At 32.2% G+C, this 25,543-nt stretch overlaps 2 protein-coding genes and 1 long non-coding RNA gene across 6 annotated transcripts; 2 read left to right on the top strand and 1 right to left on the bottom strand.

Annotated features, from left to right (window-relative positions):
• The first annotated feature begins 114 nt into the window (after positions 1–114).
• Positions 115–9,120, top strand: LOC120275158 (protein SHORTAGE IN CHIASMATA 1 homolog). Of its 2 annotated transcripts, XM_039281661.1 has the most exons (9): positions 115–438; positions 517–585; positions 683–739; positions 841–915; positions 1,893–3,904; positions 4,329–4,536; positions 5,665–6,174; positions 6,923–8,398; positions 8,548–9,120. In XM_039281661.1, exons 1-9 carry the CDS (start codon positions 145–147, stop codon positions 8,659–8,661), a joined length of 4,815 nt encoding a protein of 1,604 aa, XP_039137595.1. In that variant the 5' UTR covers positions 115–144; the 3' UTR covers positions 8,662–9,120. The 2 variants fall into 2 exon arrangements, with proteins under 2 accessions (XP_039137595.1, XP_039137596.1); XM_039281662.1 differs by lacking the exon at positions 5,665–6,174.
• Position 9,121: 1 nt separating this feature from the next.
• On the bottom strand, positions 9,122–14,336 carry LOC120275159 (thyroid receptor-interacting protein 11-like). Of its 3 annotated transcripts, none has more exons than XM_039281664.1 (9): positions 13,928–14,316; positions 13,601–13,804; positions 13,403–13,525; positions 13,199–13,236; positions 12,968–13,094; positions 10,459–12,627; positions 10,178–10,300; positions 9,638–9,786; positions 9,122–9,472 (listed from the first exon to the last, which is right to left on the bottom strand). In XM_039281664.1, exons 1-9 carry the CDS (start codon positions 14,003–14,005, stop codon positions 9,229–9,231), a joined length of 3,255 nt encoding a protein of 1,084 aa, XP_039137598.1. In that variant the 5' UTR covers positions 14,006–14,316; the 3' UTR covers positions 9,122–9,228. The 3 variants fall into 3 exon arrangements, with proteins under 3 accessions (XP_039137598.1, XP_039137599.1, XP_039137600.1); XM_039281665.1 differs by having other exon boundaries at positions 10,459–12,624; positions 13,928–14,314; XM_039281666.1 differs by having other exon boundaries at positions 9,332–9,491; positions 13,928–14,336.
• LOC120275160 lies at positions 13,349–13,828 on the top strand. Its single transcript, XR_005541068.1, has 3 exons — positions 13,349–13,483; positions 13,585–13,621; positions 13,739–13,828. It is a non-coding gene; the product is annotated as an uncharacterized LOC120275160 (long non-coding RNA).
• Positions 14,337–25,543: the final 11,207 nt, after the last annotated feature.

A 25,543-nucleotide genomic window follows, 5' to 3' on the forward strand; every position in this document is an offset into this window, starting at 1 on the left:
GAATGTGACCGCTCGAAAACCCGTGAAAACGGCGCACATTAGCACCTCGCACAACCCTCTATATAAACCCCTCTCTAAACTGGCGCCTTTTTTTCACTCGCGAACTTCGCCTTCTTCTCCATCGCTTCTTCTTCTCTTCCGATCATGCGATCTCGATTCCTCAGCACCGACTTCTTCTCCTCCGACGACCAAACCCTAGCTCACTTCCACCCTCTCTCCCTCTCGCCTCCCTCTCTTGCTTCTCTGGATCATTGCGTTGGCCCCGTTTCATCATTTGTCGATCTCGATCCCAATCATGGTCTCTGCTTCGATGTCGATCGGTTTCCGATCGAGGATGCACTCTGTGAGTTCCTCTTGGATGTTTTCCCAGGGTTTCTCGTCTCTGGGGAGGAGGATCGGTGTGGTTTCTCAGTGGATCATGAGATCGAGCTCTCTGAGGTGATTTTTTTTGGCCATTGTTAACGTTTATACGCATATTAGCTCACATTTGCTTTGATTTTTTGCCATTTGTAATAGAAATTGGAGGTATGGCTTTGTGAGAAAGGAGAAGCGGGGATGAGCTTGATTTCTCGATCGGATGCTTTGGTCAGTGGAGTTTGAGGGTTGATGAGTAAGAATGGTTTCGATTTTGGTGATTTTGTTGCTTCTTCTGATGTTCTGTGATTTTACGGATTTGTTTTAGGGAATCGGATTAGAGAAGAGGTTCCAGTTTGAAGTACTGGAGGTGGACTTACCCTTGGTAATGTCTTAATGGTAGATGTGTTTAGTTTTAAGGAGAGCTTTGGCCGATTCTTTGGTGAATCTTTTTGTCTGATATTATACTGATTTTTGGTTGGACAGAGGGATTGTGAAAGCTCTCGTGTAGGAAATGAAGCAGGACTACGTTTCTGGATTCCTGACATTGAAATTCCTCTAGTAAGATCCTTTGCGTTGGCAAAATAACTTGGATTTTCTTTTCATTTTTTGGTTCATTGTGGTAATGATCAATTCCTTTTTGGTTCTCTTATTCCTTTATTGTGGTTTAATTTGCAATCTTCAATGAATAATACTGTTATAGTATAGTGGGTGTTTGGTGATTTGATCACATTTCACGGTTTAGAAATTTAAGAATTTTTTTTCTTTCATTGATTGTGCATTTTATTAGTCTCTTATTCATCTGTTCACTCTAAACCTCTAAACATCTAATGGTGATAGTAAAATTTCATTTGTTGTCTTGCAAATTGGATCTGTAGTCTCGTGGTAATGTAATTGGGAACTTATCCTTGTGTATAAATTGAGTCTTCTTGATTAAATTGGAAACAGGAAGTTGAGTGAGCTATGTATTGAAGAAAACCCCAACATCAGAAAATGATGGCAGTTTCCTTGTGATTGAATTTTTACTGAAAGACTGTTCTTCTGGTTCTGAATTAGACATCATGCATTTGAAGGTGGGATGCAATGAAAATTCACTATAATAAAAGAACACATGTAAGAATATTATGTCATCAAAACAAACAGGGCATATGGAGTTCTGTCGAGATGAGTGATGACAATAACAGATGTAGCCTATGGGCTGATGTAAGTAGTCCTGATGACTCTCAATGCTAATCAAAGTTATAGAGGTCTGAGACAAACAAAAGAAAAGAGAACCCTCACACAGTGGAGGATAGCACTGAGAAGGATTTTGACATAGTCTTTGAAACAACTACAGATATACAGCCAGATTGTGATTGCTTGGGGGAAGAAATAAGGGATAGAACACCCTGACACCAGCCTGACACTTGCTTGAGGGGAAAAAAATAGCATAATTTTTCACCCTATATCATCATATAATTGTATAAGTGAGAGAGAGTTGGACAGTTTATTTCATTTGGTTTAGTTGTTGCTTTTATAAAGGACATTTTTTACTGCAGGTGATGGTCAATGCCGGAGTAATCCAAGCGGCAATAAGAATCACATACCCTCATGGGGTTGCAAAGTCAATTTTTTCAGTGGAAGAAATGCCGGTTACATCCAATGCTGATGAGGATCCTAATGCTCTCAAAGATGGCAGTTCTTTACTATATGGTATGGTGAAACATCCTATCAAATTACCATGCTTTGAAGTCAATGAGTTTGATTTGGAGCTAAAAGCAAGCTTATCTATGGAAGAAACTCTCAGTATTATGCTTCCCAAATTTGAACACTGGCAAGGGACCCATGGGGATGAGTTGGTGCTTAATGCAAAGGAATTTTTGGGTTCCACTAATATGGACACTTTGGGACATCTTTCAGGGTACACTCCTCTTGAACAATGTGTTGAAGAGGAACCTATAATATTTGATCCTATTTTAGATATGGATCTGTTAAACTTCTTTGGCAACATTCTCCTTGAGAAAGGTCCTGCTATCTTCCCAATCACATCAGATGGAGATCATTATTCTAATTTGCCTTGCTCAGTGCATTTCCAGGAAGTTCAGATCCTTGATTCTTCCCATACATTGCAAATCTTTGGCAGCTTGCCAACAGCTAAAGTCTTTGAAATGTCTGAGCCCATGTTCAAAGATGACATGGAACCTCTGCAGAGTGTATATGAATCCATTGTCAGCTCTGAACTTGCTCTGGTGGATGATACATTTAGGTCATTACCTGAACCTATTCTGTGTGATTTGAAATTAATGAAGTCATTGATTGTGATTATTGGAGATCTTTTATGTGCCCTGAAGCCACATTCATTTACTTTTGGTGATGGGATCTACTTAGATTGGCATCCTTTGCTAGAAGGCACTTGCAACCAGGAAATTTGCTTAACTCATATGAACGCACTAGAGGAGGTTCTTAGTCTTGGAGAAGTTTCTGAGTTCCAACCTTCTGATGGGCTGGCAATACCTATTGACTTTGATCTGTTGGATGACTCACCAGAAAACTTAATTAAGTTTCAGAGAGAGAAAATACACAATGAACATCAGCACATTGCCTGTGAGTTGACTGATGCTAAACCTGCTAGCACTCAGAAACTGAAAGATCAGTTTAACAGGAACAAGACCAAAGACCAGATTTCAAAACCAAATAGAGATAAAGTTTCTCTCTTATTTGAAAATATGCCACAACACAGTGATCTCAACTATTTCTTGGATGTTCGAAGAGGCACTGCAATTAGTGAGGATAAAATCATGAAAAGAGAGCCGAGTAGCAAGGACTCACCACCCGTAGTTATCTTTGAAAACCCATCTGCAACAAATACTTCATCTAAGACAAATCTTCAACAGTGGGTAACTGAGGTTCATCAGATTAGCCTATCAGACCATATTTTGGGCCTTCTAGATTATATCAGGCAAATCTATCTAACTGTTTTCGAGGAGAACACAGCTATAAGGAATAAAATCTCCCTTCTAATTGGGAGTGATTTTGAACATTTGAGCCTTTCTCAGAAGAAGCTAGTGGAGCTTATTAGGAACACAACTGCGAGTGAGTCTAGTTCAGACCATAAAGATGAAACTATCACAACATGCGTTGTACTTTATGCAATCAAACATTTGGCCTATCTTCTGTGCTTCTTTGGTGTACATCCTGCTCATCTATATCTGAACCATTTAATGAAAAATATTGGTAGTCCAAATGCAGCTTTAAGATCTGTAAAGAGTGTTATTGACAACGCATGGTGGAAAGTCGAGAAAGAACTAACTGAATCTCATCCATCATTGTCTTTCATTGAAGGAATTGTGAGGTCAAATACATTGCAGAATGGTAATAAGATATTGATTGTAGCTGATAGATTGTTTTGGTTCTCACTCAATCGAAAGCTGGCATCCACGAAGATAAAATGTCATGAAATCAAAGAAGGGCAAATACTGATGAGTCAACTGGATTACTTAAATGATGGTGAATTTACTCTAGCAGCCTTGGAAGCATTGCAGCATTCGCATTGTTTGCTAATTTCTCATGAGTAAGTTCCTGACACTATTGTTACTTGCAATTTGAGTCTTAATTGCTATAAACTGCTCATCAAAGTCATCATATATTCTTGGTCTCTGGTCATTCCGGATTATGAAGTGTTACATATTCTCCCTGGAAATTCTGTACATTATGTAAATTATCCCTAAGAATATTGTCTAATCTTCTATATTTTTGTCATCATCTACCTCTTTTTAATCTGGTCCAATGGCATACACATGTAATGTTGACATATGACCCGCTTATTATCTAATTATAGTTTCCTTGATAGCTATAGAAGCATTCATTTATTTTTCCAGAGTGTTGCATTTGGTTTCATGCTACCATAATGTTGATAATCGATGGTTCAACACTCTGCAATTTTATGTGGTAAAACTTTATTTTACAGCTTATGCTGTTCATTTTCAATTTGCAAGGAATATTTCGACATCATTCCCTTTCAACAAGTTCAGCATCATATTGGAGTATGGTGGCCCATCCACTTCATCTAAAATATCCTCCATGTCTCCCACCATGGATGAGTTACCTCAACTGCACTTCCTTGAAGTTAAAGTTGATAATCAAGTGTTTCCTATGGAATTTTATGAAGGGTATGATGTAACTCTTCATCTCAAATCCAAGATGGTAATTTCTTGCTTATCTTATAGCTGGATTCTGGCATATTTATCCAACTATATTACCAAATTTGCTGCCTTTCATCTTCTTCTTTCCTTTTAATTTCACATAGGAGGGTCAATACTGTGTGGGGTTGAAACTTATAACCTTCTATGGTCTATGGTCTATGGTTTGGAGTCAGCAGATCTTTAATGTGCCACTTCCACTAGCTTCTTAGAAAATTGAGATGGAAGAACATGCTATCTTTTTGACATATTTGTGGGAATGGTGTATTAAACTGATGACCATGCTGGTGTCTTTGATGTCAATTAAGAAAACTAGTTATACTAAATTACTTAATCTTTCTGATGCATTTTCTGCTTGTAAGAAAGTCAACCAATGAATGCTATTCAGAATATTATATCCATTGTAGGTTCTCAAGAATCTTGAAACTTGTCTAATGCTGTCTATAACTTAGAAATAAGGATTCTTTGTTGGTGTGTTAATTGTTGCCCCTCTCATTTGTAGATATGGAATATATTAAATCTTGTGCCTTGTAAATGTAGCAGAATACCTCTATTGCTTCTTGCTTCAGAGATCAACATATTCTATTAAGGTTAACCTTAATATTTTTTTTCAATAGCTCATGGAATGTTGAGCTATGAGGGGCAGAAAACTTTTGGTCAGCTTTATCTACAACATATAAAAAAATGAATACATTATTGCCCTTATTCATTGTTTGCTATGGCAAAATGCCAGGCCTTTGTACTCATAAAACTTATAGGATAATTTGTCTTACTTATTATCTTCATGACCCATGATCGATAATATGATTTAGCAATTGTTTTTTAAAAGCAAAATAATGCAGAAAAAGTTGCAGAGGCCACATTTTCATGAGAATAATGAAGTGTAGTTTAATGAGATGGACATGACCCCTTGCACTACTGAGTGATTCTTCTTAATAGTGCCCCTATTTTTAATTTCATTCCATAATTCATGAATTTTTTGGTGATTTCAACTTTTGACTGTAAATTATTTTCCTTAGAACGTATGCTGTCTCTATAATTTTCTTTTCCTATTCCTCTTGTAAATAACAAAATTATGGTTAGCAATGCATAAATTTGCCTTCAATAGAGGTTGACTCGTGGGTTTCAATAGGAAGGTGTCTCACATACCATGCCCAGCACACAGGGTAGTTCAAACAATCAGCATATTTTAGAAATGCTAAATTTTGTGCCTATTGAGGAGAAGAATGGATGCAGATCTTCTGATTCTGCAAATCAAGTAGTTCCTTCTCATGAAAATGGCTTGACTAAGAGCATGAATACTGCAAAACCTAAGACTTCAAACTCAAGTACGCCTGTCCCTGATGTAGTCATTATTGTGAATACTCAGAGTTTTAATAAGAAAATGCTCATCTCTCGAAGAAGTTCATATCAGAAAATCCTGGTGATGGAAAAAGTAGGTGCTCAAGTCATTGAGCGAGACATTAATCTTCCCTTGGATCTTATCTTCAGTGCTGCAGTTTGTGTGGTATGGTATGAGGCCAGGAATTTTGCAGACAACCAAGAAACTGCTGAAGGACTATCATCTATACCAAATTTCATGGAAAATATCGCAACAAGCATACTGATGTCACTCAGTTTTGCTTTCAGTGGCTGCATTATGGTAACTTCTTTCTCTATTTCCTTAAAAGCTTTTATAGATGATAAACACAAGTTATTTGTCCAAGATTTTCTAGAAGTCGTTTTTATGCCACTAGCTCCCAACATGGTAATAGAAGTTCTGTGGTCAGCTTTGTTGATAGACATCAGGCTACAGTTTGACTTGTCATGTGAATAGTAAGGATGGGCTTCTCATTCTGTTGGCCTCCTCTCACAAGCTGAGACAGCCAAAGATATGTATAAGTATTTGTACAATAGATACAGTTTTGGAGCACCGGAGATGAGAAGCTATTTGGATTTTAAGAATGTGGCAGTGAAGATATGGTCTCTGTAGCGCCAGCCAAAAATGACTTGTACTTCTTTCCACTATAGGGAAGTTTCTTTTATCATCAGTGTCCCCATATGTAGACAGTAGTGGTTGCTTCCCTTTGTTCTCTTGAATTTTTTCTGTGCTCTGGATTTGGTGTAACACCCAATGTCTTGCACAATCACAGCGAAGTCTTCTTAAACTTTTGCAGCCTGAACATTCCTGAATGGATGATTTTCACTTCAATGATAACTGTATCAAAGAATGAATTTATGTAGCTGAGTCGCTCCATTTAGAACTTTTATAACACAAATATATATTTATCTTCCACTAACATTCCTTCCTTCTCTCAAGACTGACCTTTCTTTTCTTTTCAGTTACATATCTTACAGCAATTCATTAGTTTTATAATGAGAAGCTTGTGCATGTCTGTTTTTGTGTCCAGATCTTTGAGGGAGAAATTAGCTTTCTTGCTGCTATAATGGACTCATCAGATGCACTTTATGCAGCAGCTGCTAGTCTGGACATGAATTTACAGCTATTTTGCTCATATACATCAGAAACCACCGATGAAATAATTCTGAGCTCCATTAGGAATGCCACAAAGCTAAATAGAAGCATTTATCCTGCAATGCCTGAATCTGAAACAATAGGAGAATCATTTTTTACCAAGTTTCCTTCTATAAATCCACTCTCAGCTCATGCAATACTTTCCTCGGGTGGAATGCTTGTTGAATTTTTGGAATGGTCACATGAACGCAGAATTCGGGCTATTGGCAAGTATCATATCCCTGAACATTGTATGTCCTTGTTCAGTTCTGTATGCAGATATGGGGAGTTGGGGGAATCTAAGTCTGTGATGACTGAATGTTCCTCCATTGATTCAGATAGCAGCAGTGGAAAATTTCAGTCAGACAGAAAAAGGCATAAAATGGCAATTGATTCCCGTACTTGCAGTATGTCATTTGACAAGTGCATTGAAACATTAAATCAATTGACTGATGACAGTGCAGAAAAGGCTCAAACATCCCATCCGTATCAGCCTAGGTATTTCTGCATGAGTAGAGTTCAAGGTAACAATTGCAGAGTTCAACCGCCCATGTTTGGTAGCCTTGTACATGACATTGAAGGACATGACTACATTAATGAAAATTCAGTTGCTGAAGTAATTGACCAAAATTCCTCATTTTTCGGTGAGCAATTCTCCAAAAATCCTGAAATTGGCACCTTCTTGAGCAAACAACAAGCAAGAAATGAAGCAGCTGCTGAAAGCTCTCAGCCTCACAGATCAATGTTTGGTGCCACTGTTCATCCGACATTTCCTACTGCTGCGGAGATAAATAAATGGGATATCTTAAAGGTTCAGAATCAAGACTTGAAAGACAAAGTCTGTGATAGGTCGTCCTTGGGCTTCAAGAAAGATTTCACTGTAGAAGACCAAGGACATTATCAGAATGACAATCTATTGCCAAGACATGTCTTCAGATCATCTGTAAATGTAAATATTAAACCACCTTACAGCGGGAGTTCATGCCTAAATACTATCCATTCACAGAGAGCAGATAAAGGATCAAATTGGACTCTGGAGCTCCTGAATAGAGTCAAAGAGAAGAGAAGAATGCATCAGCAAAGCCTTCAGTGCAACAAAAGTCCCAATCTCATTTCAGTTTTGAACAATAAAGAGAAGCACCCCATAAGTCGAAGTCCATCCATTATTGATAGCTACAAAAGTAAAGCCTCTATAAAACGAAGTCCATCTATTATTGACAGCTACAGGTTCCAAGGAAGCAACAAGGCAAAGAATGTAGCCAAGCAGAAGTGTAACAAAGGAACTAAAACACACCTGTTTAATTCTGAAGAAAAGAATGATGCTCTTCTCATTACTCCCACATGGACACCCGTAGACAAAAGAGCAAGACAGGTACTTTATGGAATAAAACCTGGCTTTCTTTTTGGTATTAGTCTTGCTTCTTGCCTATAATAATGCTAAGTACTATGTAAATCACATTAGCTTTAGTATGTTTTATTTATATGATTTTAGGAGATCTTATTTGAAAGGAAACTTTGCAGAATCTTTCATTCACAAGGAATGGGAATGAAAAGCAAAGCAAACTGGTCTGGAGAAGCAGAAACAGCCCTAACATAGGTTATAATGTGAGAAAAAGATATCGAGATGAAGGTTAGGGGTGCATGTTTGCTATAGATGCAGTTATTTCAAGTTTTGCTATAGGTCTATGTTTAGAGCCCTTCATTGCTTTCTCTTATTGCATAGATATATGATTGGGCTGTGACATTATGCCTAAGGCTTCCTTTGATCTGCTTTGGCACGCCAATCTTTTATTAACAAAAGGAAGCAAGTTTCACAGAGTTATCCTCTCTTTTTTATATGGACTTTTGTTTCTATCACAAATGTCATCAGAAAGCATGCCCATCAAGCATTATATACTCTTAAAAACAACCGGTTCTGAATGATGGTGAAAATACAATGAAATATACTTTTATTTGAAACCTTATAACATGTGTAAGGATCTGTGTGGGCCATTTTAGGTATTACAATCAAAAGTTCTACACACAAAAAAGCAAATGGCATCACTTCTGGTAAAAGAATATTTATATATATATAGTAATATGCTTCTTCTTTTTCTTTTTGCGGTCATGAAGGCTCAATGACCTTCCAAGCCCGGGATCTGCTGCCTAGAATGTCCAATTGTCTGCCTATACAGAAGCCTTTTTCCTATCATATCAAAAGAACTAACCCTTTGAGCCATTTTTAAGACCACGGATGGTCATTACAAGCTGTTGTCTTTCACCCTCTACTTCTGCAAATTTGAGACTTATCGCTGAATATCTTTGCTGCATTTCCTTCAGCTCAGCTTCCATAGCCTTGTTGTGTTCTTTCAGAACTGCTACTTCACTCAAAATTTCAGCAATATAGCCCCGATCACAGGTACCTGCTACGAAGCTTTCTTCTCTCTCTGAGCCATCTTTAGTAATGCTGCATAATGTTGAATATTCTGCAGATTAATACTTTATGAATTTACTGAGAATTTAGTACTAGCCAATTCTAAAAGAGTATTGTTACTGTACATAAATTGCAACAAACATCATGTCATGTTTGGAAAAGAATTCTGGTTGACAAAATAGGATGACAAAAAATTACCTCATGTATAGCAGCCTATTGAATGTGCTCGGACTAAGCATGAATGCTTTATCTCCTAACCTCGGTATTAGTAGATCTCCACCCATGTGTTTAACTTCACTGTTGTTAACAGTATTGATATTCTTGCCATCAATGTTGACATCTTCTACCTGATAATTTATTCCACTGTCAGTAACTGGGAAATTGTAAGTTTGTGATACCATAAATCCGTGTGAATGACCAAAAGTAGAGGTAGCATTCATCGAGAACACTAAGAACCCGGGGTTCTCTATCCTAAATTTCTGTCTGCTATGCTTTAAAGTAAAATTTTGAGCTTAATCTTAGATATGAATCCTTTTGACAACTGGACAATTTCCACAATCAGTTGTCTGAGCATTTGCTATGAAATGAATGATGTCAAAAGGAAGCAAACATGGAAGTAATGGTTGCTTTTCATACTAGATTTTTCAGTGTCATGTAATCAGATAAGTAGTTTCTGATAAGGAAACTAATTTAATTATCTTTCCCTTGCCAGAAAAATAAATATTTCAATTGATTTACCTTATCACCCGTGTCTTTACAACAAACCATCTTCTCTTGGCTGCCTGCATCATTGATGTCCTCCATTTCCAAAAATGAATAGTGTGTATCCTCTATCTTGGTATCCTTCAACTCTATTTCTTGCTGCCAAACAAGTAAATAAACATTGTCATGAAGCATGCGACAACTTTCATTTGTTAATGTACTTATTATATTAGTTCTTGCTTGTTATTTCATTTCTTTTTGTACTTCAAGTAAGTGGGTACTACAATGCTATATAATATCTTATTAGGAGAGTTTACCTCAAGAAGTCTGCATTTCTCCTGCAATGCACCAACTTCCTTGGTGTTGTGAGGTGGTAATCCAGATTTAACATTCTTTTTCTCCACAATTGTCTTTGTAGCTCCATCAAAAACGGCAATTCTTGTGTCACTATCCTCAAGTTTTTTAGTTATTAAACCATCCATGTTCTCCACATTTTGAAGTTCACCCATTAGATAGAGCACTTCGTTCCTTGAGTTCTCTTTTTCTACCTCAGAATTTAGGTTATTGATCATCGTTTCCTCTTCATCTCCTAAATGGCTTGAATCCTTTAGCTCCAAAGATTTATTTGTTTCTTCCGTTATGGAAATGATTTCTTGCTCCAGCAGACCTCCATCGATGTTTCTATTATGTGCCATCATTTCACTGTCTTCCAATGCTGATTTCAGTTGTTTCATCTTACCTATCAGCTTTTCTCTCTGCTGTACCAGTTCAGAGTGATGAATTTTCTCTTTTTCAAGTCTTTCAACGTCAACTCTAAGCGCAAGCAATTCCTCTAAGAAAGCCCTTTTTAATGCTTCATTATATTTCCTCTGATTATCCAATGCTGCACTCTTGCTTTCAACTTCTTGAAACAATTTACTTGTTTCTTTTGTCTTCATGTCAAAAAGATTTGATAGCTGCTGAAGTTTCACATGGTATTGATCTTTCACCAGCATAAGCTCTTCATTAGATTTCCACAGCAGTTCCTCTAAATTGAATTTTTCCAAACGCAGGTCATTAGCTTCAGTCATTGCTTTCATGGCCAACTTCTCATTTGCATAAAACGTAGATGACACCTGTGCAGACAACCTTTTGAAGTCCTCTTGAAGCTTTTCAGCAGTATTAGCATTACTCCTCCTTGAGTTCCTCAATGCGTCTTCTGCTCGTATAGCCCTTTGCTCTTGCTCAACCTTCGCACGGGTTACAGTTTCCAAATCAGCTTCAAATGCCTCTGCCTGCTCTTCAAGGTTTTTCTCTAAGCCTTCAATGTTGAATTCAAGGTCATTAATAATTGATAAATGCGCTGAACATTCATACTGCATTCGTAGTTGTTCTCTCAATTGGATCTGTTCAAGCTTAGATGAGATTTCATGGTTTTCCTGTTTTAGAATTTCATAGTCAAGAGCGAGCTGTTCCATTTGCATTTCTAGTTCTTCACGGTCCTTCTGGTAGAGATCTACCTCACTTTTCAGACTTATGATCTGCTGTTCAAGTGAATGTTTAACTCCGACATCATGCTCCTTCACTAGAACTTCCAGCGCATACTGCTCGTCATCATGGTGTTGCACCATGGTTTCTAAGAATTCTTGATTGTGTTTACAACTTCTCAAATGTGGAGAATTATTCCCATTATCTTGGTAATTCTCATATATTTTCCGAGCCACTTTTGTATCATCAGCACTAGAGATTTCCCTATTTTTCTGTTCCAACAGTTCATCCAGATCTCTCACAGCCAGAATCAACTCAGAGTTGGATTCTTTTGTCTTTTGTAGTTGCAATTGAAGATTTGCATTCAAATTTTTCTCATGGCTTAATTCTTCTTTAATTTCTTCAAGCATGGACCTCAAATCTTCACCATCAAAACACATCTTTTGCGACTCATTCAAATTGTTAGTTCTCTTCTGCACATTTTTAAGTTCTTCACATTCTCTTCGCAATGTGTCTCTCTCCTCCTTTAAGCTACTGATTTCCCTTAAGTGATCTTGCCCTCGCTTGCTTTCCTTCACAACTTGCTTTCGAAGAGTTTGCAACTCCAATTCTGATATGTCTAACCGTCTTACTAGTGTAATTGCATCACTTCTGAGCTTCTCAAGACTAATGTCAGGATCATACAGTCTTTCTCTCAACCCAGCTTCCCCTGAACTGGTAATTGACTCATCCATCTTTCCATCAGGACCTGAAGTAGCAGACCATTCTATTGAACTGGCAATTGCATTTCGAGGAGTGTCACTATTGCATAGGGGTGAGAGTAGAGTAACGGAGTCCTGTTGAGAGTTGCTATTGAAAACTCCATTCAGTTTTGGGCTATATTGTCCTGAACTGCTATCCGAGCAGGACCTTGATATAGCATCAGAGCCATCAGATTTTTTGAAGTCAGAATGGTAAACCATATTCCTGCTAGACTGGAATTTCTTTTCTGCCGGACTATCAATAAACAAGCTTTCCTGCTAAAAAATTGTAGTTGATCAGCCATGATAGTATAACTGGATGATTTACATACTAAGACATCTTGATGCACAATTCGTACTTCAGGTCACACGCAATGGTAACAACATTAACAAGTTTCATATGCTTTATCTAGTGAATTTCTCATTCTAGTTTGCTCACTAAAGATATACTTGATTTCATGCTTTTATTATTATGAGAAGTTTTCAAATGACTAGTAAAATTGCACTGACAGTATCAACAGGTTTCTTCTTTGATAGATTTTCTTCCTCTATTTACTCAATGCTTGCCAGAAATGAGTTCATATGAATCCAAGCACGCCGGAAGCACAAGCAGCCTTACCTTGGGAGAATTTATGACATCTACATCACAGGCAAGTTTCCCGATCTCATCTTTCTCATTGCTTAGCTGGCTTTGCAATGTTTTGCGTTGATGCCCGACAATCATAGCTCCATGTTCATCAGTTACTCTGAAGAATTAGATGAATTATCATAACTGATACTCTTATAACCAAAACCATACACCATACACCAAATCTTCAAGATGTCAATTTCTATAAAGTCATATATTTACCTTCTCTCTTCATCACCTTGCATTCTCTGTATGTTAACCTGACAAAAGCATTCTGATAGTCAGGAAAATTCTGAAGTATCAATCACATGAACTGTCTCAAATAAACATGAGGAACAAATGCTTGATTTCTGGGTACATTTTGCTCTACAGGTCAAACACATGAATATGCATACTATGAATTCGAAATGCAATAACCGTGCTCACGTGTAGGATCGCAGCCGTGTTCGATCCCTTGAGTGGCAGAGAAACAGAGGAAGGCTTGAAAACATCGGCATAATCCGCAAGGTTAATAGTCGTCTCCCCCAAATATCCATATTTTGTTGATCCCTGAATAGAAACTTGATCAATCACACTGAAATGAAAATAATGTGTTATTGATAAATCAGGATGAGTTCTACTCACAGCAGCTGAAACAAGAAATTGGTAAGCTTTTTCATTGATCTTTCCAGACTTTGGATCCTGAATGAATTTCACTGTTTCCCAGATCGGTTTACTCCAATGACAAACTCCATTAACCACTTCACCCTTTTCTGATCTCAGAGTTGGTCTTCCAACATCCACAGGAACTAAAGATACAACCATGGCTTCCCATCCCAACTCCGGCACCTGAATGAGTTTATCATCAATCAGGTATACAAGATCATACCTTTCTTCTTCATTCTTGCATTCATATTCAAATAAGTTCTATTTTAGAAAAAAAATAGCAAAATGGGGATGGATGATGATCACCTGGGTAGCATGAAACTGGAACTTGAAAACAGCTTTGATCTTGTTCTTCTCACTCCTCCATCTTCCAGCCTTGAACATCTTTGATTCCTTTCACCCTCTTCAATTGATCATCATTCCAAGGGATGTTTCTATGCATTCATCCCTTTCACTTTCCCCCAACCACATTTGGACATAAAAACAGGAGTTTTCAGACAGCCAAGACAAACAGGTTTTAGAGAGAGAAAGAGGGGGTTAATGTGGTGTGTGAGAGTTGAAGTATAGAAGAGAACAAGGTTGCAGATCTCAGCACTTTTAGTGGGTGTGTAAGAGATTATTAAAAATAAACATATAAAATTAAGAAGCTTCTGATGTAATAATATAAGAAAATTTGATGTCTAATTTGATTTTAAAAGAAAATTTAGAAAAGAGCCAAAGTTTAAAGTGGTGTGTGTTGCGTGCTGCTCACACCCATAGAAATTTGGGACGTTGGTCACTGTAGCTATCCTTTTCTTTGTTGTTTTGACAAATGTGTCCTCTTACTTTTTTTTTTTTTGGAAAATTTATCTTTTAGATTTGATTTGGATTAAAAAAATTAATCTTTATTTCTAAATTTGTTCTAGTATATATTCTTCTTCTGTTTTTCTATGATACTGTCCTGTGATGTCCATATGGACTGTCCAAAACGGGAAAGGGGTTAAATTATGACCATGGAATCTAGCAAAGGTAAAATCTTTAAAATTATATTTTTAAAATTTTAATAAATAAAAAATTAATTTATATTTTAATAAAATTTAAAAGAGGGGAATAAAGTCATAAACTACTAATGGTTCTTGTTGTAAAAGCAAGCTGTGATAAAATTGAAATTTTCTCATATCAAATTATAGTATTAAAAAAATAATTTTAAAATATTATCATTCATGTATAATCAAGGAATTTAGTGACACTTTTAATTTTTGTAAGTCAAATCAAGAAAGGAAACATGTCTGATAGGAAACTCCCCAACATAATCTGGCTTTAATTTTGTTTGTGATTATCTTAATCAAACATATCTATTAAAACCATTTGTTGGTGACATTTTCTCCTTGAAATTGTTATGATTTTATATTCAATTATGTTTCATTTACCGCTATGACGTTTTTTATGCATTAGATAATGAGTTGTGTTATTTATCTTGAAATAGTGTCATGAATGTAACCCTTAAATCTCACCTCAGGGATTATATTTTTTTTAATCCCATATCCGGGATTTCATTTGGGATATTATTTTGGTTTAAATATTCTTTGATAATAGTAATTCCCTTTTTCTAACATTGAGATTCTTACACACTTACCAATAGTAGAGGACCATGTTAATAGTTTCTCCCAACAATGTATCATGGTACTGACTTATCACTGGCCAACCGCATGTAATTTAGATGCTATATTTATGAGCATCAAACTCAAAGCAGAAAGGACCATATCTTTAGATATCGATGTCTCTCCAGGTGATGTCTGTACAGTGGACCAAAATGTTTTAAGCATAACTTAAAAAGAATGTTAGGGTTTCTCTTGTAAAAAAGTAATTTTCTTTGTACTTTTATATATACCTTCATAAAAATTGAATTCTTTCTACAATTGATATTGTAAAATGTAAATTAATTAAAAAAATATAGATTTTTAGTAGCTTAAATTCATTTTTGGTGTTGTGTTAAATACAGAATACTTTAATTTTATATTTTAAATAGATATTAAAAATGAATTTATGTCTTCTTATTTTTCTCTTTTTTTTTAACTTTTTTAATATTTTACAATAATATTTTAAAATAATATTTTAATTAACAAATATGGGTTCATGATAGTGGTAAAGAATCTGATTTTTATAGAAATAAAAAAAATATTTTTTAATAAAATATGAAAAGTTAATCATTTTTCATAAACATAGATAAGCCCCAAGATAGTGATAGATGCATCATATTAAAATTAATTATTAAAGGTATATTTTTGGGTATGATACAATATCAAATATATAATATAACTGATTTTCAATTACCTCGAGAAAAAAAATTAATGACTAAAAATTAATAACTACTAAGTGATTGATAGCCTAGTAGTACAAGCTCCATTGCAAAAAACACATCCAAAAAATACTTATTGTCTAAAATTGAAGCACACCGATCGTAAGTAAATGGGTGTCAAAAGTTCTCAAATGTGGATGTGAGCTTGTTGTTCAATTTATGAGTGGGCACATATTGTCTAATGTGTGCAAGTCACTAAGTAGTTGGTACTTGTTGCTCCCTTAAAAAAAATAATAATAATAAGTAAAATAAAATAATTGACTATCAATACATTGAAAATCTATCCTACGAATATATTGGTTTTGATATGAGACATTTGTTAATATCTTTGTTTTCACCTATGCTATGATAGATCTAGGAGACATCTATTAATATTTTTTGTTTTTTTTTTATCTATGATATGATAGATCTTCCATGACTTTGACAGAAAAAGTTGATAACTGTGAAATTGAAAATCTATTTTATAAATCTATTAATATTCATAATAGACATCTATTAGTATTATGGAAATTTAACTATTATGTCATAGATCTTTACAATGAATGAAAAACTAATGTAAATGAATAAATTAAAAAATCTTGGAGTATTTTTTTTTTTTGTTTTATAATATGATAAATCTTCAATGGTGTCAAAATAACAAGTTAATAACAATCAATACATTGAAAATCTATTATACAAATCAAGTTATAGAGATGGCATTTTTCTAATGTATGATACTTTTTTTATTTCTTTTTACTTGTCACATTTTGGAGTTCTTTTTTATTTTTTTACTTGTCACATTAGAAATTTTGTACAGTATTAAATAATTTTAAAAAATTTTAATAAATCACAATTAATTAAGTATTAAATCATATATTTTATTTAGTGAGTTTTAAATAGACATAGTTTTAGAAAATAATAATTTTTTTCATAAAATATAAATAAATAATTATTTTTAATTATTTTTTAAATTAATGTGAATTAAATACATGTGACAAGTAAAAAACAAAGAGAAGAAGTGTATTAAAGATATTCATTAACTCTCACTGTTTAAGAATTACACAGCATTGACAACACACTTTAGTCTCACTATCATCCCTTGCTCCCCCACAAGCACATGTCCTTGTTTTTTACAAGACCACTTAGTATGCACTTATCTCTATGTCTCTATGAATGGTCAATTGTGTTTGTGCTCCCCTGCTTGTAGTGCATCCAGTGCCAGCCAACACTAGTTACAAATATGAAAAACAGAGCAACGTGTGTACTCTGTCCCTTGGACCACACCCAAACCCACTAGGTTGTCTTATCATTACACCATGTAAACCCTTCCTCTCAGTTTGATTTTTAGTGGGTTGAGAAGGTTAGTTCTATTTATTTAAATCTGTCTCAAAAAACATTGCATGAAGATTCATCGTATTATATATATATATATATAGAGGCAAAACATCCCTTATAGATGTTCAATTATCAATCATTGGATCACAATTCAATGGCTGACATTAGTGAACAGTAAAATTGTGCGATGTAATATTCTAAACAGTAATTACTGTATTATTTACTGGTTATTAATGTTGTTAAATTGAGATTCAACTGCTGATAATGAATATTTATATATTTTTTATCTATAGACGTCCATAAATAAATTGATTCTCATAATATATATATATATATATATATATATATATTTCTAACATTATAATTTTCTCACATTTAAGTGGTTTCATAAAATTTTAATTTTATCATTTGAATTTTGTAGTTTTAGATTTATTGCAACTTGAAATTTATCTATTTTTATTAATAGAACTATATGTTTTAGAATTTATTACAATCTAAAATGTATTTATGATTTCTTTTTTCACAATGCTGACAAATCACTAGTCATTCACTTTATTTTTGTCTCAATCATGTATTGAAAAGTATTGAATTTTTAATTTTCAATATAAGAATCAAATATCTTAATTGTTCACCCACTGTGATATTATGAAAATGTCTTGTGGATACCCAATCTATTCATTAAAACCACTGGATAAACATGAGAAGAAATTGAAAACATACAGGAATATTTGATGCAGAATCTGATGCATTAGTTAAAATTTTTCTCATTGCCAGGCAGTGAATAGTAAATAATAATAGAATTACTGTGGCTCATGCTTATATAAATTTTAGTTTATAACCCTTGAAGGGTTCTCCAAAAGGCTTGGAGTTATGTACTACTTTGTGTTTTTAGGGGTACTTTTGTCATTAAAAAAGGTTGAGTGCATTAAGGTAATTTCATTCTCCTTTAGATCATCCAACCAACTCTCACTGGCAGATCTGCTATGTCTAACGGCATGCATAGTGACAGACTTGTTTGTTGCCTTTAATTATTCCATTTTTTTGTATTTTTATTTCTCTTATAAAATGACCTTTTACCAGCAAATAGAGACATGTTTCCTTATCTTGAATTAATTAGTTTATGAACTTTATAATGCTAACTAGTACTAGTTTTTAATATTTTTGTTCTTTTAATATTTTTGCATTAGTATTAGTTAATGAGTATTTATCAAGTTAACCATAATGACCACATTTTGGCTCTACTAATATTAATGTCCTTTTCTCTTCTTTTTTTTTTTTTTTACACTGCCTGGGTTTTATTTATTTATTTATTTATTTAGTAGAAATTTTTCATTCAAAAAGTGAGGGAAAATTTAATGATATATCCAGTATTGGTATAGCCTAACGATAAAGCACAAAAATTTCATACAAGAGATCAAGAGTTTAAATTCCTTGCTATTATGGTGCATAGTATATATAGTGGTAAATAAATATGGTTTAAATGATGGTATGAAGTTTATAGGTAAAAGCCAACGGCCTCTTAGCCTATTGATATCAAGTTTATATAGAGTGCTCGTTTTGGAGAGAATCTGAGATCGAATCTTATAACTCATGCAATGTAAGGGTTTATTGAGCTTGTTCCACGTCTGTGCACATTTTGATTTCTCGTAAATGAGATGCACTTGTCATCTATTTCTAAAAATATTAAAACTGTTTAGTGGTAAAATTTTGTAAATTATTACTGTTGTTTCTAATTGAAAAGAAAGTTTGGAGATTAGGGGGTTGTTGGTTCACGGTAATGATATATTATTACGGTAAGGAGATTACCATGGTAATGAAGTCGGGAATGTTATATATCCAAAAATATTGTGGTAATGTGATATTACTATGTTTGGTTGAAAACTTATATTACTGGTAGTTTTTCATTACCATATTTGATAGTCATGGTAATTACCTCAGTAATATGTCAAATTTACCTAACTACTCCTGCATATAAAATTTTGGAAATTTTAATTTAAAGTATTTAAATAAATAATTAAGTTATAATATCAAAAATTATTTTTTTCACATATTTTTAAAATACCTTAGTATATAAAATGAGCAAATTTAATTTAATTTCAATAACCATTCTTTTTGAAATCATTGTAGCAAATTTAAAGTTATTGTGGTACGGGGTCATGACGACGCGGATGGTGATGACTCTGGATGATGTCGGCCAAAAATAATTGATAGAGAAAAAAAAAAAAGTAAGATTTTGATGAGTATAGTAAGATATTAGATTAAATGAGTGGAGGCATGGTTGAAAAAAAATATTACAGATTATCACTAATCTAGTAATCTGGATTAACGTTTATTATGGTGATAATCGAATTATCATTTTATTTGATAATATTTTATAATTGGTAATTTTACATTATCCTTAACATCATCACTATTACGATAACCAAATATGGTAATATATTTAGATTACTGTTAAATTCTTGGTGATGTTTTACGTTACCGTGAACCAAACACAGTCTAGATATTTATATGATTTGGGTCTCTGCACAGTATGGACTAAGATAAAACATGTCTCAATCTCATCAACAAATATATTAGGCTGAAATAAATGATTTATATGAAATATAAATTTAAAATAAAATATATATATATATATATATATATATTTTTTAATTTAATAATAAAAGAGAGCACTGGCACTAGCCCCTCCCATCATGGACTTGGAGGGACCCTACAGTGTTGGCCTTATTAAAGACATTAAAATAAATTTTTAAAAAAGAAAAGTAAAACAATATTTTGGTAAACATTTATGACTGACCACAACCACATTGATGGCTTGTACTATGGGTCTTTATTAATAACACACTAGGCACTTGTGCAAGCAGTGATTGACCACCAAGTTCATATCCCTTCTTTCAAGATTATGCCCCCCTTTTATAGGTTCTTTTTTTTTTTTCAATTTTCTTAGGCTATTTTTCCTCGGTTGTTTCTTTCTTTTGTCAATTTAAACTTTTTCCTCATTTATGGTTTGTTTACAGAGTTGATTTCACTGGTGGCCACGAATATTTGTATTTTATTATATTATAATAATAATTTTTTTTAATTAAAAAATTATTTAATTTTTCTCCTATTACACATCAGGCTATAATGATTTATTTTGAGGTTATTTTTTACGAATTACTGATGTGGAGGTGGTAAGTCAATGCCACATCAATAAACTCATCGGAAACTGCCTCAAAACATACTATTATGGTCTCACATGCAACCGAAGAGAAGTCAAGTAGTTTTTGTTTTTTTAAAATAAAAAAAAATTATATAGCCACAGTGTTATAAAGTGCAAATATTTGTGGTCATGAGTGAAATGAAACCATCGTTTATATTTTTCACCCTAATGTGCTGAGAATTTAAAACTTTAATCCCATAATATTGTTTATGCATTGTCCACTATAGTCCAGTATTGATCATCAGTACTGTTTGTTGGTAAGATGGATTTATCTCTAGAGGCGTTAAGCTATAATAATTAGTACACCCTCATATATGCGTACCTTTTTTAATGGTGTTTATTGTCTTTATAAAAAAAAAAAATAGACGTTTTTATTATGATATTATTTATTGGTAACTCGATGTCAATAAAGCAAAACATCATTGGGTATATTTATTGACATTGTGTATTTATTTGGTATATGATTAATGATCCTTTTTGGAGACCTAGTTTTAGTGATAGTGATATTTATTGCACCGGTTTTTTAGATCTACAATTAGAGTTACAGTATGTGCTGCAAGAGCTAATTGTATAGAATCAATATAATTACAAAATTGATTCCTAAAGTATATCCTAACATTCATATTGATCTTTAAACAACATGGAAATATTTATTTTGATTTTTTTTCATCTTACATTATTAATATGTATGCTAGTTTGTTTGCAAAAAAAAATAATTTTAGTTTTTAGTCAATGAAGTATTATTAGAAATACCAAAGTGAACAAGTTTGTGTAGTTCCAATGCTAAAACAAATATATTTGTATTATTAATTGAGAAAATAAACTTAGGAAATATATGCAATGTGTGGACTCATAGAATTATATGTTGCTTCAAAATTTTTAATTGAACATGAGGATTAAGTTTAAATTGAAAAGACAAAATTGTTTTTATATTACTAACATTTAAATACTATTAAATAATTTGAGTGTGTTTAAGTTTTTAATAGATCTTAATGATGGATTAGGGATTACTTTTTAAGTAGGAAATAAACAGGAACAAGAATCAAACAAGATCAAGGGTCCTTTTTTTTTTTTAAAGTAAATTAAAGTACAACAAAATATGATTCTTGTTATTAAATTGGTGACCATCCCAAATCTATTTAAACTTTTTGTAGAGGCAAACACATGATCAAAAAGAAAGAAAGGAAAAAGGTTTTATAGGAAACAGAGTTTGAGAATTGGATTAGCGCAAACACTTATCTAAAGTCATTGATTTTGTTGCCCCACTTTCAAAAGCTAGTTCAACAAAAGCATCATCAAAGTGTGGCAATTGAGATCTTCTCATGGTACTCCAACCAAACAATATTATTATTGATGGGTCTTTTGCATTTCCCTACATGAGATTTTACAATTTTTTTTTTTTTCGTTTTATGAATATGGATAAGTCATTTATGAATATGGATAAGTCACAGATAACATTCTTGACTTTACAATTGGAAAAGAAATGAAATACTAATTTTTTTTATTGCAGGAGTAGTCGAGATTTTTTTTTTTATTTACAAGTAACTTTTGTTTTTTTTCTTTTAACTCTCTTTTATAAAAATATGATTGTTATCAATTTATCAAATTTTATTTTTATAAGATTCAATTTGTTATTATTTCTTTTATTTCTTAAATTGATGATGCTTTTTGTGGTTGAAATTGTTACCATGTTTTGAACCAAGATTTTAGAAAATTATCAGATGTATGGAAAACTTCTGAAATAGTTGATTTATATTAATTGATATTAAAATGCAATTAATCAATGATTGATTGGTTAATCTTAAACTAATGTCTTTTGGTCATTTTAGTCACTATATTTAAATGAGTCATTTATATTATTCAACTTAGCTAATGATGTACTTCTAGTTAGCACACATGAAACTTTATATTATTTTCATTGGTATAAAGTGGAGTTTTCAAGGCATTTACAATTTTCTAGTTTAATTTAACAAATAAATGAAATATATCATTTTGATGAATTCTTTGCACTTTTCCACATTATAATGTTCATGTAAGACTACTTTCATTTTCAATTTATTAATCAACACAAAGTCCCATGATTAGTTCACTACAACATATGTTAATTCAAGATGCATACAAGATCTGTTTCTTTACAATTAAATTAAGTTCACTTTGATTGTTTGACTTATAAGATTATTATTATTATTATTATTATTATTATTATTATTATTTGGAATAATTTGACATTGAGATATGTTTGATGTCCATTGTTAATATATAATTAAATTCAAATTTTGAAAGAAATTGGGTTGGGCTTATTAGAAACTAAAAGCCCATGCAATAACATGACTTGAGATTCAAGTAATGAAAGCCCAATCCAATTCCAACTCTGAATTTTTGTTTTTCATTATTCTTTTCAAGGATTTAGTTTTTCTCTTTTCTCATGGTTATATATATCTTCTATCTTTGTGACTTTATTTTTTTTTTTCCTTTGTTTTCAAATAGCTTTAACTCATTACTTAGTCTTTAGGGCCCATTTCAAGTGTCATGAAAAGATGCTTGAATAGCCAATGATGCTCATCCTCCAATTGTGATAAAAAGTTTGTTAAACAAGTATTCTTTTTTATTAATCATATACAAAAGTTTTTTCCTTTTCTTTCTTTTTTTTAAGCATATTACCTCAAAATATATAATTATATACGAAAATATAACTAATTGTGTACCTCTCTAAAACTAATTTTTTTAAAAATAAAATTCTACATTTGTATGTATATATATAATGAAAAGTCATAAGTTCATACATACATACTTTATAAGTTTAGGGATTGATTTCTCCATAATACAAGATGAGGATATGTGTTATATTTAAATAGTTCACGAGTAAAAATTAAAAATCGACTTCTTTTGTAACTTATGGTATATTAAAATACTCCATGTTTTGACATAATTTATCTACTTTATAATAAAGAAATAAATAAATAAATAAATAATAAAGTTGAGCATAGTGCATTGTCATAAATGATTATTAATCTATGCCATCTCATCTTAAGAACTTTCTCGTCTTTCCATGATATTTGGTTAGAAGAATCCAATGCTTTGTGAGCAATGTCTTGACCCTACCTAAGTCTATAATCTATATTATCAAAATGTAATGATTTGCTTGTAAGAAACCAACCTTAAAAAAAAACTAAATGCTACAAAAATATAATTGTATTTATCCTACCAAACTTCTTAAATAAAAAAGAAAAAAAGGAAAAGTATGCTTTTTTTCACACACATATATATACCTCTACAAAAAAAAAATTTAAATCATTTGTGTGCACCCATGTATTTGTAAAATTCAGTGTTTTTTCATATTAAAATTTAAACTCAAAATCACTTACTTAAACGAATCCAAACTAGTATCACTTAAATCAACTTTATTAACATATAAATATATATAATTTTTTTTTTATATAATACTATGAATGTTCTCCTATGTTCATATAAAGAGCATAAAAAAAAATTTCACCACTCTTTTTAACTATTATAAAAAACTAATACTTAGTTAACTATGGTTCAAGATATATAAATATTTAATAATTTCAATTTTTGAGGAATATATATATATATATATATAATGTTAGGTTTTAGGTTAAAAAAAGGGAAAGAAATGCTAAAAAAGAGGAGAGTTATATTTATTTATCATCATGATCTTTGCATTAGTTGTAAAGTGATCACCAAAGAGTACAACTTTGGCCAACCTATTCAAAAGAGTAAAAAACATTTCTTCATTAAACAAAGTTTTTAAGATATACTTTTTACAATATTTGTTTGAAATGGAGGTTTAAGCAATCTTAATTAAGTTAATCCAAATATTTAATTAGTCTTGTTTAGCTAAGCACATCTTAAAAGATACTATTAAATAGTGATTATGGAATTCTTCCTATGCTTTTCAATCATTACAATGTTGTTGTTGGTTATCTTCACATTATTTTTAATTCTCTTGTTAAATTAATTAATTAATTAATTATGTTGCTTGTTAATTACTCCTTATCTTTTTGTTAATTAATATATATATTTTTTATTTCATTTAATGTAAATCCTAATATAGATAGATCTTGTTCTTGTATTAAATGTCACATTTATTTATAATCATTTGCTTTAATTCTAAGGTTTGATAAGTGCAAATTAATGATTGGTCCAAAATGATCAACTTGTCAATATGTACCTCATATTTAAGGAAACTACAAAACACTAGAATCTAAGATATGAAAAAATGGACTTCCCAAACTATGAATGCCACCCTTTTACTTAAATTAAATAATTATCATCATTTAATTGAATTATGACAGCGAATATATATATATATATATATAAAGCTCAAGTTCCTCTCAAAATTTTAAATATAAATGAAGAAGATTAGACAAAGAGAAAGGACATAAGAAATAACAAATTGCATGATGAGGGACCAAAAGAGAAAGTGAGTTGTTCTTAGACCCCACTCTGTGTTCTTTGCTCTATACTTATATATGCATGTGTGTGTGTTTGTATATTTATGCATGCAAGTATATATAAATATGAATAATTAATATATATTTTCAATCAAATTTATTATGTCTATGCATTTCTAAAATATTCATTATGTATTTTATATTTATTTATTTTTTTTTTTTTTTGGTTTTTAGCTTATCTGTTTTTTAGGGTTACTGTTTTTAAATTAGTCATAAACGAAACATTTGAAGTCTTTTATGTAGATCTAGCTCGAAAAATATTTTTTATACATAAAAAACAAATTTAAAATCATTTCCATAAGTGAGATAATTCTCTACCACTTTAAACAATTATTATTGGCTATATATTTATTACTATAAAAGTGATTTTTGGTAATGACTTAATATATGATCAGAAAATATGATTATAAATAAAAATAAAGCAAGTATATGAATGTGAAGAACATTTTAAAAGTACACTTGGTATAATAATAATAATAATAATAATAATAATAATCCCTAACAATTACATTATTTAGTAAGAATTACATAATTTTGACCTTATCATGCCTAAAAATTCAAATGAATCATATATAACATTAAGAACCAAATTA

Source organism: Dioscorea cayenensis, chromosome 14, assembly GCF_009730915.1.
Source record: "Dioscorea cayenensis subsp. rotundata cultivar TDr96_F1 chromosome 14, TDr96_F1_v2_PseudoChromosome.rev07_lg8_w22 25.fasta, whole genome shotgun sequence".
NCBI classification, from domain to species: domain Eukaryota; kingdom Viridiplantae; phylum Streptophyta; class Magnoliopsida; order Dioscoreales; family Dioscoreaceae; genus Dioscorea; species Dioscorea cayenensis.